Source organism: Dipodomys spectabilis, unplaced genomic scaffold, assembly GCF_019054845.1.
Source record: "Dipodomys spectabilis isolate Male_0828 unplaced genomic scaffold, ASM1905484v1 ptg000042l, whole genome shotgun sequence".
Taxonomy (NCBI): Eukaryota; Metazoa; Chordata; class Mammalia; order Rodentia; family Heteromyidae; genus Dipodomys; species Dipodomys spectabilis.
The window spans coordinates 16,900,184-16,912,225 of record NW_024870719.1 but is presented as its reverse complement, the minus strand read 5'-3'; the positions used below and the strand labels follow the sequence as shown (position 1 = coordinate 16,912,225).

Below are 12,042 nucleotides of genomic sequence, written 5' to 3'. Positions count from 1 at the left end.
TTCCCCTCCCCTCTTTTTCTGGTGATGCTTGGTCTGAATGCCAGGCAAGTGCTCTATCACTGAATTCATCCCTAGCCCCACAGTCTTAGTTTACATTATTGATATTAACTATTATTGCTGCCTAGAACTATTCTTTATTTTCAGAGCTCCTAAACAACCTTTTCATCTCTTTCTTGTTGTTTTCTGACATGTTTGATTGAATAGCACTACTCTAGACCTTGCCAGAGTAATATTCTATGTGTGTGTGTGTGTGTGTGTGTGTGTGTGTGTGTGTGTGTGTGTGTGTGTATAGTGCATGTAGTGGATGACTTTAGATGACTGAAATTCTCAGGTCCGAAGTACCTTAAGCGTCAGGGCTCTTGGATGAAGTCTTGTAGACTTAGATCTTATAGACTTTCCCCCGTTTATTTATCTATCTTTCACAAAGAACCTTGAATTATGTATGTAAGATAAAACTAAGTTTGTAATATACAGCATTTTTTTTTACTTAGGTGTGTAGAGTTAGGAAAAATATAGTTTTTTTTTTTTTTTTTTTTTTGGCCGGTCATGGGGCCTGAACTCTGGGTCTGGGCTCTGTCCCTCAGCTCTTCAGCTCTAGGCTAGTGCTCTACCACTGGAGCCACAGCGCTACTTCCGGCTTTTTCTGTTTATGTGGTGCTGAGGAATCGAACACAGGGCCTCATGCTTGCCAAGGCATGCACTCTACCGCTGAGCTACCTTCCCAGCCCAAGTTAGGAAAAATATAGTTATACTTAGAGTTTTCTTTTGGGTAGCATGAACTGAGAATAAATAATTGTTTAGTGAGTCGTATGCTCAGTTAAAAGAGGAGGTATAGTTAAAAAAGTATAGCATAAGGAATAAGTAATGTACATAGTGGCAGGTAATATGTAGAAGGTATTTTATAAGTCTTAATTAGAAATTTGAGCTTTTGTCATGTGGTAATAAATGGATCTAGTAACACTTTTTTAAGTTTAAGAGATAAACTGACATAATTAAAATGATAAGATAGCAAATATTTATCTCTAATTTGTTAGAATGTTAAAAATGTCAATCATTTTTTGGTTAGTTTTGTGTTTTGGAGTACTGGATACTGGACATTATTGATATGCTTTAGAAATGGGAGTTTAAAAGATGAATTATACATTTTCTGCATTGTGACATTTGCTTCCTTTACTATTAGTTGGAATGAATAATTATCCCTAAAGTAGATGATTTCATGAATATTGTTTTTATAAGTTTTTTTTTTTTTTAAACTCAGGGCCTCGTGCATGGTAGGCAGGTTCTACATATGAGTCACTGCACTTAACACTTTTTGAAACTTGTATTTTTATTATCGTTAAGTAGTTGTACAAATGGCTACAACTTCATAGGTCAGTTTATGATCAATGTCACCTCTTCCATATTCTCCCATCTCTCTCAGCGCACCCATCCCCTTAATTTTTGTACTCATTGTTTTTGAGATAGGACCTCACTTTCTGCATGAGCTCAGACCTGAACGTTGGTGTGCCTGTTTCAGGCTTCCTGTGAGATCGTGTGACAGGTGTCTATCACTGTACAGGTGTACACAGGTCTACACTGGTTTATTTTCACTGAGATGAAATTTCTCAGACTTTTCTGCCCAGGCTGGCCTCATACTAAATCCTCCCAATCTCAGCCTCCCTATTAGCTGGGATGACGGGTGAACCACAAAGGCAGTCTAGCTATTCACTTTTGCTAGATATTTTGGTTGCCGCTTCTGCATGAGGCATAGTTATTTTTTAGATGCTGTTATTGTGCTGCTTGTAGAAGCATCTTTTCTAATTTATGTTTCTAATGCCATGTGGCTTGGAATAAAAATAACTAAGCTCAGTTTTTTTGTCTTTGTTCCTTCATAATAAAAAGTAAATTCTGTTGAGAGCATGATGGAATTGTTTTTTTAAGTGCTTAGGATCAAACCCAGAGCCTCATATGTATAGGCAAGTGTTGTACCACTGAACTATAATCCTGGTCTCTCCTAGAGACTGAGTACCTTTATCCTCAGAGTTGTTTATCTCCTTTGATTCCTTTGAGGCTACTTTTGCCACTTCCTCATCATTTATTTGTTCATTTTATCAAATGTAGATACATAAGATATTATTGTAATAATAAAATAATTCTCCAGAGCCACTGGAGGGCACTAGGGGCTATTTTTTTGTTTTGTTTTAAAGTTTTAACAGAAAAATTATGGATAGGTAGCAGGACCTGAATGCAGCCCAAGGACTCTGCTTCTAGTGCCCATGCTTCTACTAAGTTGTGCATTTAGGTTGCCTGAGAGTTTCCCCTTTTGTACATAATGATAGCACAAAATCATATGCCAGTAGCTTTTATGAAATTGGTACCATATCTTTTTGTTGTTGTTGTTGTTGTTGTTTTTAGTCTTAGGGCTTTAATTCAGGGCCTGGGCCCTGTCCCTGAGCTTTTATGCTCAGGGCTAGCACTCTACCACTTTGACCCACAGCTCCACTTCTGGTTTTGGAGAGGTTTATTGGAGACAAGAATTTCATGGACTTTCTTGCCTGGGCTGGCTTTGAACCATGATCCTCAGATCTCAGCCTCCTGTGTAGCAAGGAATACAGTTGTGAGGTGGTACTGTATCTTCAGGACAGTTTGGTAAAAGATCTTTATGCTGTTCATCTAAGATGAAAGTGTTGGGTAACAAGTAGTACATGATATTGTTTTGTTATTTATCTCAGTTACTGATGAAGGGCTGTATTCATGGGGAGGGAAATATATGTTGTATCATTGTAAGGTTATTTATGAGAATTGAATTACAGGCTTCTTATTTTCCTTTTCCTATTTCTAAAATCAGTATTCTTTTGTGATCAGTCTGTACAGTTTATTTCTCTCTTTTCCTTTTTTCAGACAAGTTACTTTAAGTTAGGGATTCAAGTCCCTGAGTTCAAAACCCAGAACCCCAAATTGGTTTAAAATGCTTCATCTATTGCTTCATTGTGGTGACTTAAAAATCAATGGCATATAGCCTTGTTTACTTGTAGTTCTAGGTAAATGAAAGTAAGAAAGATTCATGCCACATTTTATTTTATAGACATACAGTCCCCTGATGCTGAATATGTAGATTTACTCCTCAATCCTGAGCGCTACACGGGTTACAAGGGACCAGATGCTTGGAAGATATGGAATGTCATCTATGAAGAAAATTGTTTTAAGTATGTATTGCTTTCTTTTAGATATTCTGTAGTAGGTGGTACTTTGTCCTTATAGACAAACAAAATCACAATAGGAAATTTAAAGTTGCAAATTAGGTATACATTGTTGCAAGATGTTTTTGCACATAGAAACTTATCAATTTAGTAATCTAGTTCCCTTCTGGGAAAACATATTGGCATGAGTTTCAATATGCATTTCTTCCTCAAAAAACTTAGAGTAGAGCTAGACCTTTATGGGAATATTGTAGGTGCTAAATAAATGTTCTAGAATAGACAGCAGAATCCCAGTTTATAGATGATATAACTAGAGTCAGGAAGCTTTACTTCAGTGGCAAGAGCTTATAGTTATTGGCAGGATATAGGGTCAGATACTTTTGATTCTCTTTATGGTGCTTTCTATTCTCTTTACTTACTTTGATTTCATTTCTAAGAACAATTACAATTACAAGATTTCATTTGAAGACACTACTATGCTAGCCCTGTGTTACGTGTATTACATTTTCTTTCCTAATTCTTACAATAATCCTGTTATAGTTCTCTCTGTTTTACAGATGGAGAATCTATCTGACATTTAGAGAGGTTAAGCAATTTGTTCAATGTTAAAGATGTAATAAGTAGAAAAAGTCACTCTGTACTTTTTTTTTGGGGGGGAGGGGTGTTGTGCCAGTATGTGGGCTTGTGGTTATTTGGAGATAAGAGTCTCATGGAGTGTTCTGCCCAGGCTGGCTTTCAACCTCCATCCTCAGGTCTGTTTCCTGAGTAGCTAGGATTACAGATATGCAGGTTTGAGCCACCAGCGCCTTGCTCACTCTGTACTCTTAACAATTACCATGGAAGAGGTCAGGGTGACTACTGGGAGAATGTTTCAAGTTCTTCATTTGTAATCCTAGAGACTCTAAACAATGTGCTAATTGGTTTATGGGAAAAAAGGGTAGTATGTGTGTGTGAGAGAGAGAGTGTGAGCTCTCAGAAAGCAAAGGCAATCTGGAAAAATCTTTGCAGTTCTCAAATGTAGAGTTAACACGTTCTACTTTTTTTTTTTTTTTTGGTCGGTCATGGTACCTGAACTCTGGGCCTGGGCGCTGTCTCTCAGCTCTTCAGCTCAAGGCTAGCGCTCTACCACTTGAGCCACAGCACCACTTTTGGCTTTTTCTGCTTATGTAGTGCTGAGGAATCGAACCCAGGGCCTCATGCATGCAAGGCAAACACTCTACCACTGACCTACCTTCCCAGCCCCACATTCTACTTTTTATAAGTCACCTATAGACATGAGATTGCTATTATGTATACACCAATAAAATACCAGACTTGAGCCAGGTGCTGGTAGCTCACACATGTAATCCTAGCTACTCTAGAGGTTGAGATCTATCGTGGTTTGAAGCAGCCTGGGAAAGAAAATCTTAGAGACTCTTATCTCCAATAAATGACTCAGAAAAAGCTGGAAGTGGCACTGTGGTTCAAGTGATAGAGCATTTCCCTCAACACAAAGAGGCTTAGTTAGGGACAGCACTCAGGCCCTGAGTTCAAGTCCCAGGACCAGGACTGGCGGGAAGGGACACAACAAAAAATAACCCGTCATTTGTGCTGACTCTGAATGGCTTAAACTCAGGGCCTCAGCCTGTCCTTTAATTTAGTTTGGTTTTTTTTTTTTTTTTTTTTTTTTTTTTTGCTCAAAGCTGGTACTCTACCACTTGAACTACAACTCTACTTCTGGCTTTTTTTTTTTTTTTTTGGTGGTGTTTAATTGGAGATAAGAATCTCATAGACTTTTCAAACTGAAATCCTGTCATCTCAGCATCCTCAGAATTTAAGGTTCTAGATATGAGCCACCAGCATCTGGCAAGACTTTGTATTGAATGAAAAATTTCTTTAGTTTGGAAAGTGAAAAGTTTTTATTACTAACTTATTTCTGTATGTATCATTTAAATTTTCTTGATGGGGGGCTGGGAAGGTGGCTCAGTGATAGAGAGCTTGCCTTGCATGCTCGAGGCCCTGGGTTCGATTCCTCAGCACCACATAAGCAAAAAGAAAAAAGCCGGAAGTAGCGCTGTGGCTCAAGTGGTAGAGCGCTAGCCTTGAGCTGAAGAGCTGAGGGACAGCGACCAGGCCCAGAGTTCAGGCCCCATCACTGGACCCAAAAAAAAAAAAAATTTCTTTTCTTGATGGTTAGGAAAGTTTGGCTTACTGACAAGAGTTGAAAGTTTTTTTTTTATTTTGTTTTTAATGTTGCAAATAGTCTAGACAGCATTCACATTCATAGTTTTATAGTCATTTCCTTCTTAATATCCCGATTCCCATCATATTTCCAGCAATATAAATGATGTATGAGGTCTTATATTTTGAAAGATGGCTTACATATCTTTTTCTCAAAATATCTCAAATTGTGCAACTTTTGAAATTTAAGTGATGGACATTAAAATAATATACTTACTAATAAGAAAATGAATACATATTGATTTTGGAATTAAAAAAGCTCTTTAGCTGCATATTAAACTTCTGGCTGTTTTTTTTTTTTTTTTTTCCTTTTCAAAAAAGCCCTTTCATTTGTTTGGTGCCATGGTTTACACAAGTAATCCTAGCTATGTGAAAGGCTGGGATCAGGAGGATCACTGTTCAAGGCCAGTCTTTTCTCAACTTAGTACCTGGGTGTAGTGGCGTGTGCCTGTTGTACCAGCTGCAGGGAAGCTTACATATTGTGGATCACAGTACAGATCAGCCCAGGCAGAAGAATTTGTAAGATTCCAGCACAACAAAAAGAAGCTGGGTGTGGTGGCATGTGCCTCTTTATTACCTTAGCTATGATAAGAATCCTAAAACCGGTAGATCTTAGTTCAGGTGTGTTCCAGGGTGGGAAGCAAGGCTATCTCTTAAAAGTAACCATTGCAATGCCGAATGCTGACGGTTTATGCCTGTAATCCTAGCTACGCAGGGGGCTGAGATCTGAAGATTGTGTTGAAGCGAGCCCAGGTAGAAAAGTCATTAAGACTCTTTATCTCCAATTCATTACTCAGAAAAAGCCAGAAGTGACTCAAATACCAGTGGCTCACACCTACCTGTAATACTGGCTACTGAAGAGGTTAAGGTCCGGAGGATCATGATTTGAAGCCAGCCCTGGCTGAAAAGTCCTTGTAAACTCTTACCTCCAGTTAATACCAGAAAACTTGAAAGGGTGCTCAAAGTGGTAGAATGCTAGCCTTGAGTGAAAAAAGGCTCAGGGATAGGGCTCAGGTGAGTTCAAGACAGATGACTGACCAAAAAAAGAAAAAGAAAAAGCCAGAAGTGGTAGTTTGGCTCAAGTGGTAGGTTTCTGCCCTCATTTGAAGAAGTGATTAGGAAATACCCTGATGGCTACTATAATGAGGAAGCATCAGGAATTATTACCACTGGAACAAGTTACAGCCAATAATTTCTCTAAAGGAATTTGAGAAACTTAAATATTTCATAATCTCAGTAAAACAATCATTGTGACTTTTGGAGATATTTAAATAATTGTAATGTGATTGATAACATATTTGTGCTTTATAAAATATTCTTGTTTTTTTAATCAAATGAGTGAATTATAAATACATATTTATAGTTCAGAAAGTTATATGATGTAAGTTTTAGAAATGACATGTCTTACAGTTTACAATTTTGTTTTCCTTGTGTTGATGATTTTTATTTATTTATTTATTTTTGGTGCTAGTACTGGGTACTCTTGGCCTACTATGTAGGCCAAGAGCTATTTTGTTCAAGGCTAGCACTCTACCAAATTGAGCCACAGCTCCACTTCTGGCTTCATTGGTGATTGATTGTAGATAGAGTTTCACAGACTTTCCTCCTGGAGTTGGCTTTGAATGGTGATCCTCAGATCGCAGCCTCCTGAGAAGCTAGTTACATGTGTGAGTCACTGGTGCCCAGTTTGTGTTATTACTTTGAATAATATTTCTCCAAATGCCCACAAATTTATGATTCACTTACTTCAGAACAGAAGTATGTATTGTTAACAGAATTGCACATAATGTATTTGAAGGTGAATCCATCATCCATCTGCTAGGTTTTATAAGAGATGCTGTGATTGTATACTATTGAAGTTTATTCCAATTATTTTACTTGGTCTACAAATTGGATTATATTGTTAGCTTGAGGACTGCCTTAGGGAAGTTAAAATTATAACCCAGTGTCTTTGTTCTTAGGCCACAGACAATTAAAAGGCCCTTAAATCCTTTGGCTGCCAGTCAAGGTGAGTTGTTTATTTGCACTGCTGAATTGTTTATCAGTGAACTTCAGTTAAAGGGAAGAAAAAGAGGCAGGCAAGACAAATGACAAGCTGAAGCCTAAAATCCATTGTCCTGTATGACTGCTGAATTCAAACCCTCGCATTGCCAAAAAAAAAAGTTCCTTTCTTTCCTAATCTAAAAAAAATAAGTTTGCCAGCATTTAGCTGGCATGATGTATTCCCATCATTTTATTGATTGTATGAGATCATCTTTTCAAGTAAATATTAAAAATGAAAACCTTACACATTTGCTAAAAGCACATCAACCGTTTTATCAGTGCACATTATCCCTTTTATGCTTCACTTATTTTTCAGATAAGATCTTAGTTTTACTTTATTAAATGCTTTATGCCCTGGCTGGCTTGGACCATGATTTTCCTATTTTTCTTTCCTGGGGTTACTAGGATGACAGGTATGTAATTCCATGTCCATTAAAAAAAAAAAAAAAGATTGAGATGGGCTCTTCTGACTATAGGCCCAGACTGGTCTTGGAACATGATGGTGCAGATCATCGTGGTATGAGGCACTATACCCAGCAAGAAAGATCATCGTTTTTTTTGTTGTTGTTGTTATTGGTAGTGGGGCATGAACTCTGGGCCTGAGCACTGTCCCTCAGCTCTTCAGCTCAAGGCAAGTGTTCTACCACTTGAACCACAGTGCCACTTCTGGCTTTTTCTGCTTATGTGGTGCTGAGGAATCGAACCCAGGGCCTCATGCATGCAAGGCAAACACTCTACCACTGAGCCACCTTCCCAGCCCCAGAAAGATCATCTTTAAACAAGACTTTTGGATTTTTATCTCATCACATATCATACATGGTAACTCAGTGGAGGCTATTGATCTAGTATCAGATGAAGTGCAAATTCATAGATAAGTGATTTTTACTATGAACTTACATTATTATTTGATTGACAAACCACTCTCTTCCTTTAAACATAATTGGAAACAATTTGAATGTTTATCATTAGGGAACTGGTTAAATGATGTGTAGAAACATGGTAGAATATAGTCACAATAAATATTGCTGTTACTGGGTGTTGGTGACCTACATTTGTAATCCTAGCTATTCAAGAGGCTGAGAAGATCTTGGTTGGAAGCCTGTTGAGGAGGAAAAATCTATCAAAACTACCTCCAATTAACCAACAGAATACCATATTAGAGATGGGGTTGAAGTGTAAAGAGTACCAGCAGTGAACAGTGAAGCTTGAGCAAGAGCTGGAGGCCCTAACTTCAAGCTACAACACACATACACAAAATACTGCTGTGAATTCACTTAAATAAACAGTGATCAACAGTGTACTGAGGAAATGTATCAGGTATCAATACAATATACATATTTATATGTATATACATAGACATATGTATATACATAGACACACACAACACACACACACACACACACACACACACACACACACACATATATTTTTTTTTTTTTTGTCCGTTGTAGGGCTTGAACTCTAGGCCTGGGCACTGTCTCTCAGCTCTTCGGCTTAAGGCGAGTGCTCTACCACTTGAGCAGAAGCACCTGTTCTGGTTTTCTGGTGGTTTATTGGAGATAAGAGTCTCATGAACTTTTCTGCCTGGGCTGGCTTTGAACCTTGATCCTCAGATCTCAGCCTCCTGAGTAGCTAGGATTAAAGGTATGAGCCACCAGCATCCGGCTAGTATATATATATTTTTTATACAAGGGAAAAGGATTTTTTTACCAAAACCTAAATAGTGTCTATCTAGGAGCAGAGGGAGTTATGGATAACTTTATTCTGTTCATCTTTTTAAAAAAGCATTTGCAATGCATATATATTTTATAATCAAATGCTAATGACCTTGGAGAAAAATGGAAAAAGGAACATACTATTCAAATAGCAAATAAGCAGCGGCATACAAACTGCTTCATTTTATTTATATATATGTGTATATATATATATATATATATATATATATACACATATATATAATTCTAATTTTATAGTCTTTGAAATTATTCCTAAGTTTAAATCTTACAGTGTGAGTCTGGAGGTTTCAAAGCAATAACATAAACCTCTAACATGAATTATGATATAGCTTTTAGGTAATAAATGTGGAAAGAGGCTCTGCCAGCCAAGCAAACACAAGTCCCTAAGATATTTAAGAGTATTCTCAGATGATGAGTTCTCTTTTTCCCTCCTGTTAGCCCATATTAAATCTTACATGAATTGAAATAACTGCTCATACATGCTTCTGGAGATAACATCATTGAGTCAAATCTGATGCAGTGCATATCACTGGGAGGTGGAGTTGTCTCTCCCCTTCCCTTTTTACTTCTATAGATTACCTGATGAACTGAAACTCGTGATTATTAAAGTTTCATTTTTATGAAAGGGGAGCATTACATAACAAATTATAATAAACATTTTGTTTTGTTTTTCAGGCAAAAGTAAAGGTAAGTACAACTTCTTAATTAAATGTTTTATATATATATATAGGAATATAATTATATATTTATATATTCAGATGTTTATTATGTCAACTAGATTTTTTTCTTCCTACCTTTTCTGAGACTCAGAAGAAGTTAATTTTTATTTCTTTATCTAAAATTCTGGAGGTGAAGGCACAGATTAAAGAAAAATGACTGAGTTTAGGCATTAGAGACAGCCGGCCTCAGCCTCTGATAGTTTAGTGGTGCCTTGTACCTATTGATTGTGGAAGCTGAGTACCTTCCCCAACTCCACAGAGAAAGCTTTCTTCTCTTTACTGGCTGAAGTGTAGGATCTGTTAGGTTTTTTTTTTATTACATAGCAAGGTCCTAGGCATGTTTGCAGTATTCATTCCGAGCTGGCTTCTAAGGCATATGCTGACTCTTAGGTGTAGTTATTGCCAAGTCTAGTTACATTTTTAAAAAAAGTAATTTAGTTTTATTTTAGTCTTTTTTTTTTCTTTTTTGTCATGGAGCTTGAACTCCGATCCTGGGTGCTGTCACTCTACCTCTTGAGCCACAGCTCCACTCCTGTTTTTTATTTTTTGTGATTAATTGGAGATAAGAGTCTCACAGACTGTTTTGCCTGGGCTGGCTTTGAACTCTTGACTTTCAGATCTATCTCAGCCTCCTGAATAAATAGGATTTCAGGCATGAGTCTGGTAGCTTGCTGTTCTTTTTTTCTTTCTTTCTTATTTTCTTTTTTCTTTCCTTTTTTGTCTGTTGTGGGGCTTGAACTCAGCCTGGGCGATGTCCCTCAGCTCTTCAGTTTAAGAATAGCACTTAACCACTTGAGCCACAGCGCTGCTTCGTCTTTTTCTGTTTATGTGTGCTGAGGAATCAAATCCAGGGCCTCATGCATAGGAGGCAAGCACTCTACCACTGAGCCCCCTTCCCAGCCAAGCTTGCTGTTCTTAAAGCTCTGTATTTAACAATGTGAAACAAAACACCCAAGTCAGTGCTTAGCTTTGTCCCTCTAGATGAAATTTCTAAAATGTGAGGTACCCCTTTCCTCCTCCCCTTTCTCTTCCTCCTCCTCCTCCTTCTCTTCCTCCTCCTCCTCCTCTTCTTCCTCTTCCTCCTTCTTTGTTCTTCTTCCTTCTTCTTTCTTTTATCTTCGTCCTTCTTCTTTTTTTGTGAGTCGTGGGGCTTGAACTCGGGCCTTGGCGCTGTCCCTCAGCTCTTCAGCTCAAGGGGAGCACTCTACCACTTGAGCCCCAGCACCCTTCCGGTTTTCTAGTGGTTTATTGGAGATAAGAGTCTCACAGACTTTCCTGCCTGGGTTGGTTTTGAACTGCAATCCTCAGATCTCAGCCTCCTGGGTAGCTAGGATTACAGGCATGAACCACTGGTGCCCGGCTAGTCTTATTTTCTTATTAATTAATCTTCCAATTCTATCTAAATAATGGAATACTAAATTCTCATTTCCATTGCTATTTTTTATTATTGTACTATATATCATGGTAACTGTAGCAGTTAAATAGAATGTTGATTAAGAACTGATGTTTTTGGAAGGGAAATTGTATAGCAGAAAGGTTACTGTTCCAAAGCTGCCTTTGATTTGTTACTGGTAGAGGTTATCCTGTAATTCTCAGTTTTGTGTTACAGTGCTTTATTCTATCCAGTTCTGTCCTATGCCCTAGATCATTAGAGGAAGCTACTTTGACTTTTCCAATACTATTTGAAGACTCTGGCTTGTCTCTTGTAGAAGAGATTATTAGCCTATAGAGAATTAATCTCCTCTATAAGTACTATATTACTTTTAGTCAGATATCAAAGGTTATTCTTGACAGCTGTCAAATTAGGTGATTAATTAGAACATAGGTAAAATTGAGAACAGCTTTTATAGGATTATAAAACTTAAGTGAAAATGTCATTGAGAGGCTAGATCCCAAGAGATATGGTCCCCCATTCCCCAAGTGCTGCTGAGAAACGGAGGGGGAAAATCCTAAAATTTAAATAAGGAAACCAATTACTGTGCTTGCTTTGGAAGCACATATTCTGAAATTGGGCCAATATAGAGGTTAGCATGGTCTCTGTATAAGGATGACTTAAAAATTGGTGAATGGTATATAAAAAATAAAAACAAAAATGAGATGAAAAAATAATTAAAAAGCAACGAGGTTGGTACTTCATTCCTGCAA

At 37.6% G+C, this 12,042-nt stretch overlaps 1 protein-coding gene and 1 non-coding gene across 2 annotated transcripts in view; both read left to right on the top strand.

Annotated features, from left to right (window-relative positions):
* Ero1a (endoplasmic reticulum oxidoreductase 1 alpha) overlaps positions 1–12,042 on the top strand; it is a 41,675-nt gene that overhangs the window by 18,397 nt on the left and 11,236 nt on the right. Inside the window, exons 7-9 of the mRNA XM_042677830.1 lie at positions 3,065–3,185; positions 7,361–7,407; positions 9,854–9,865. Coding sequence (XP_042533764.1) covers positions 3,065–3,185; positions 7,361–7,407; positions 9,854–9,865 — 180 coding nt within the window. The remainder of the gene's footprint in view (positions 1–3,064; positions 3,186–7,360; positions 7,408–9,853; positions 9,866–12,042) is intronic.
* Positions 11,876–11,979, top strand: LOC122106575. The gene has a single exon (XR_006147204.1). It is a non-coding gene; the product is annotated as a U6 spliceosomal RNA (small nuclear RNA).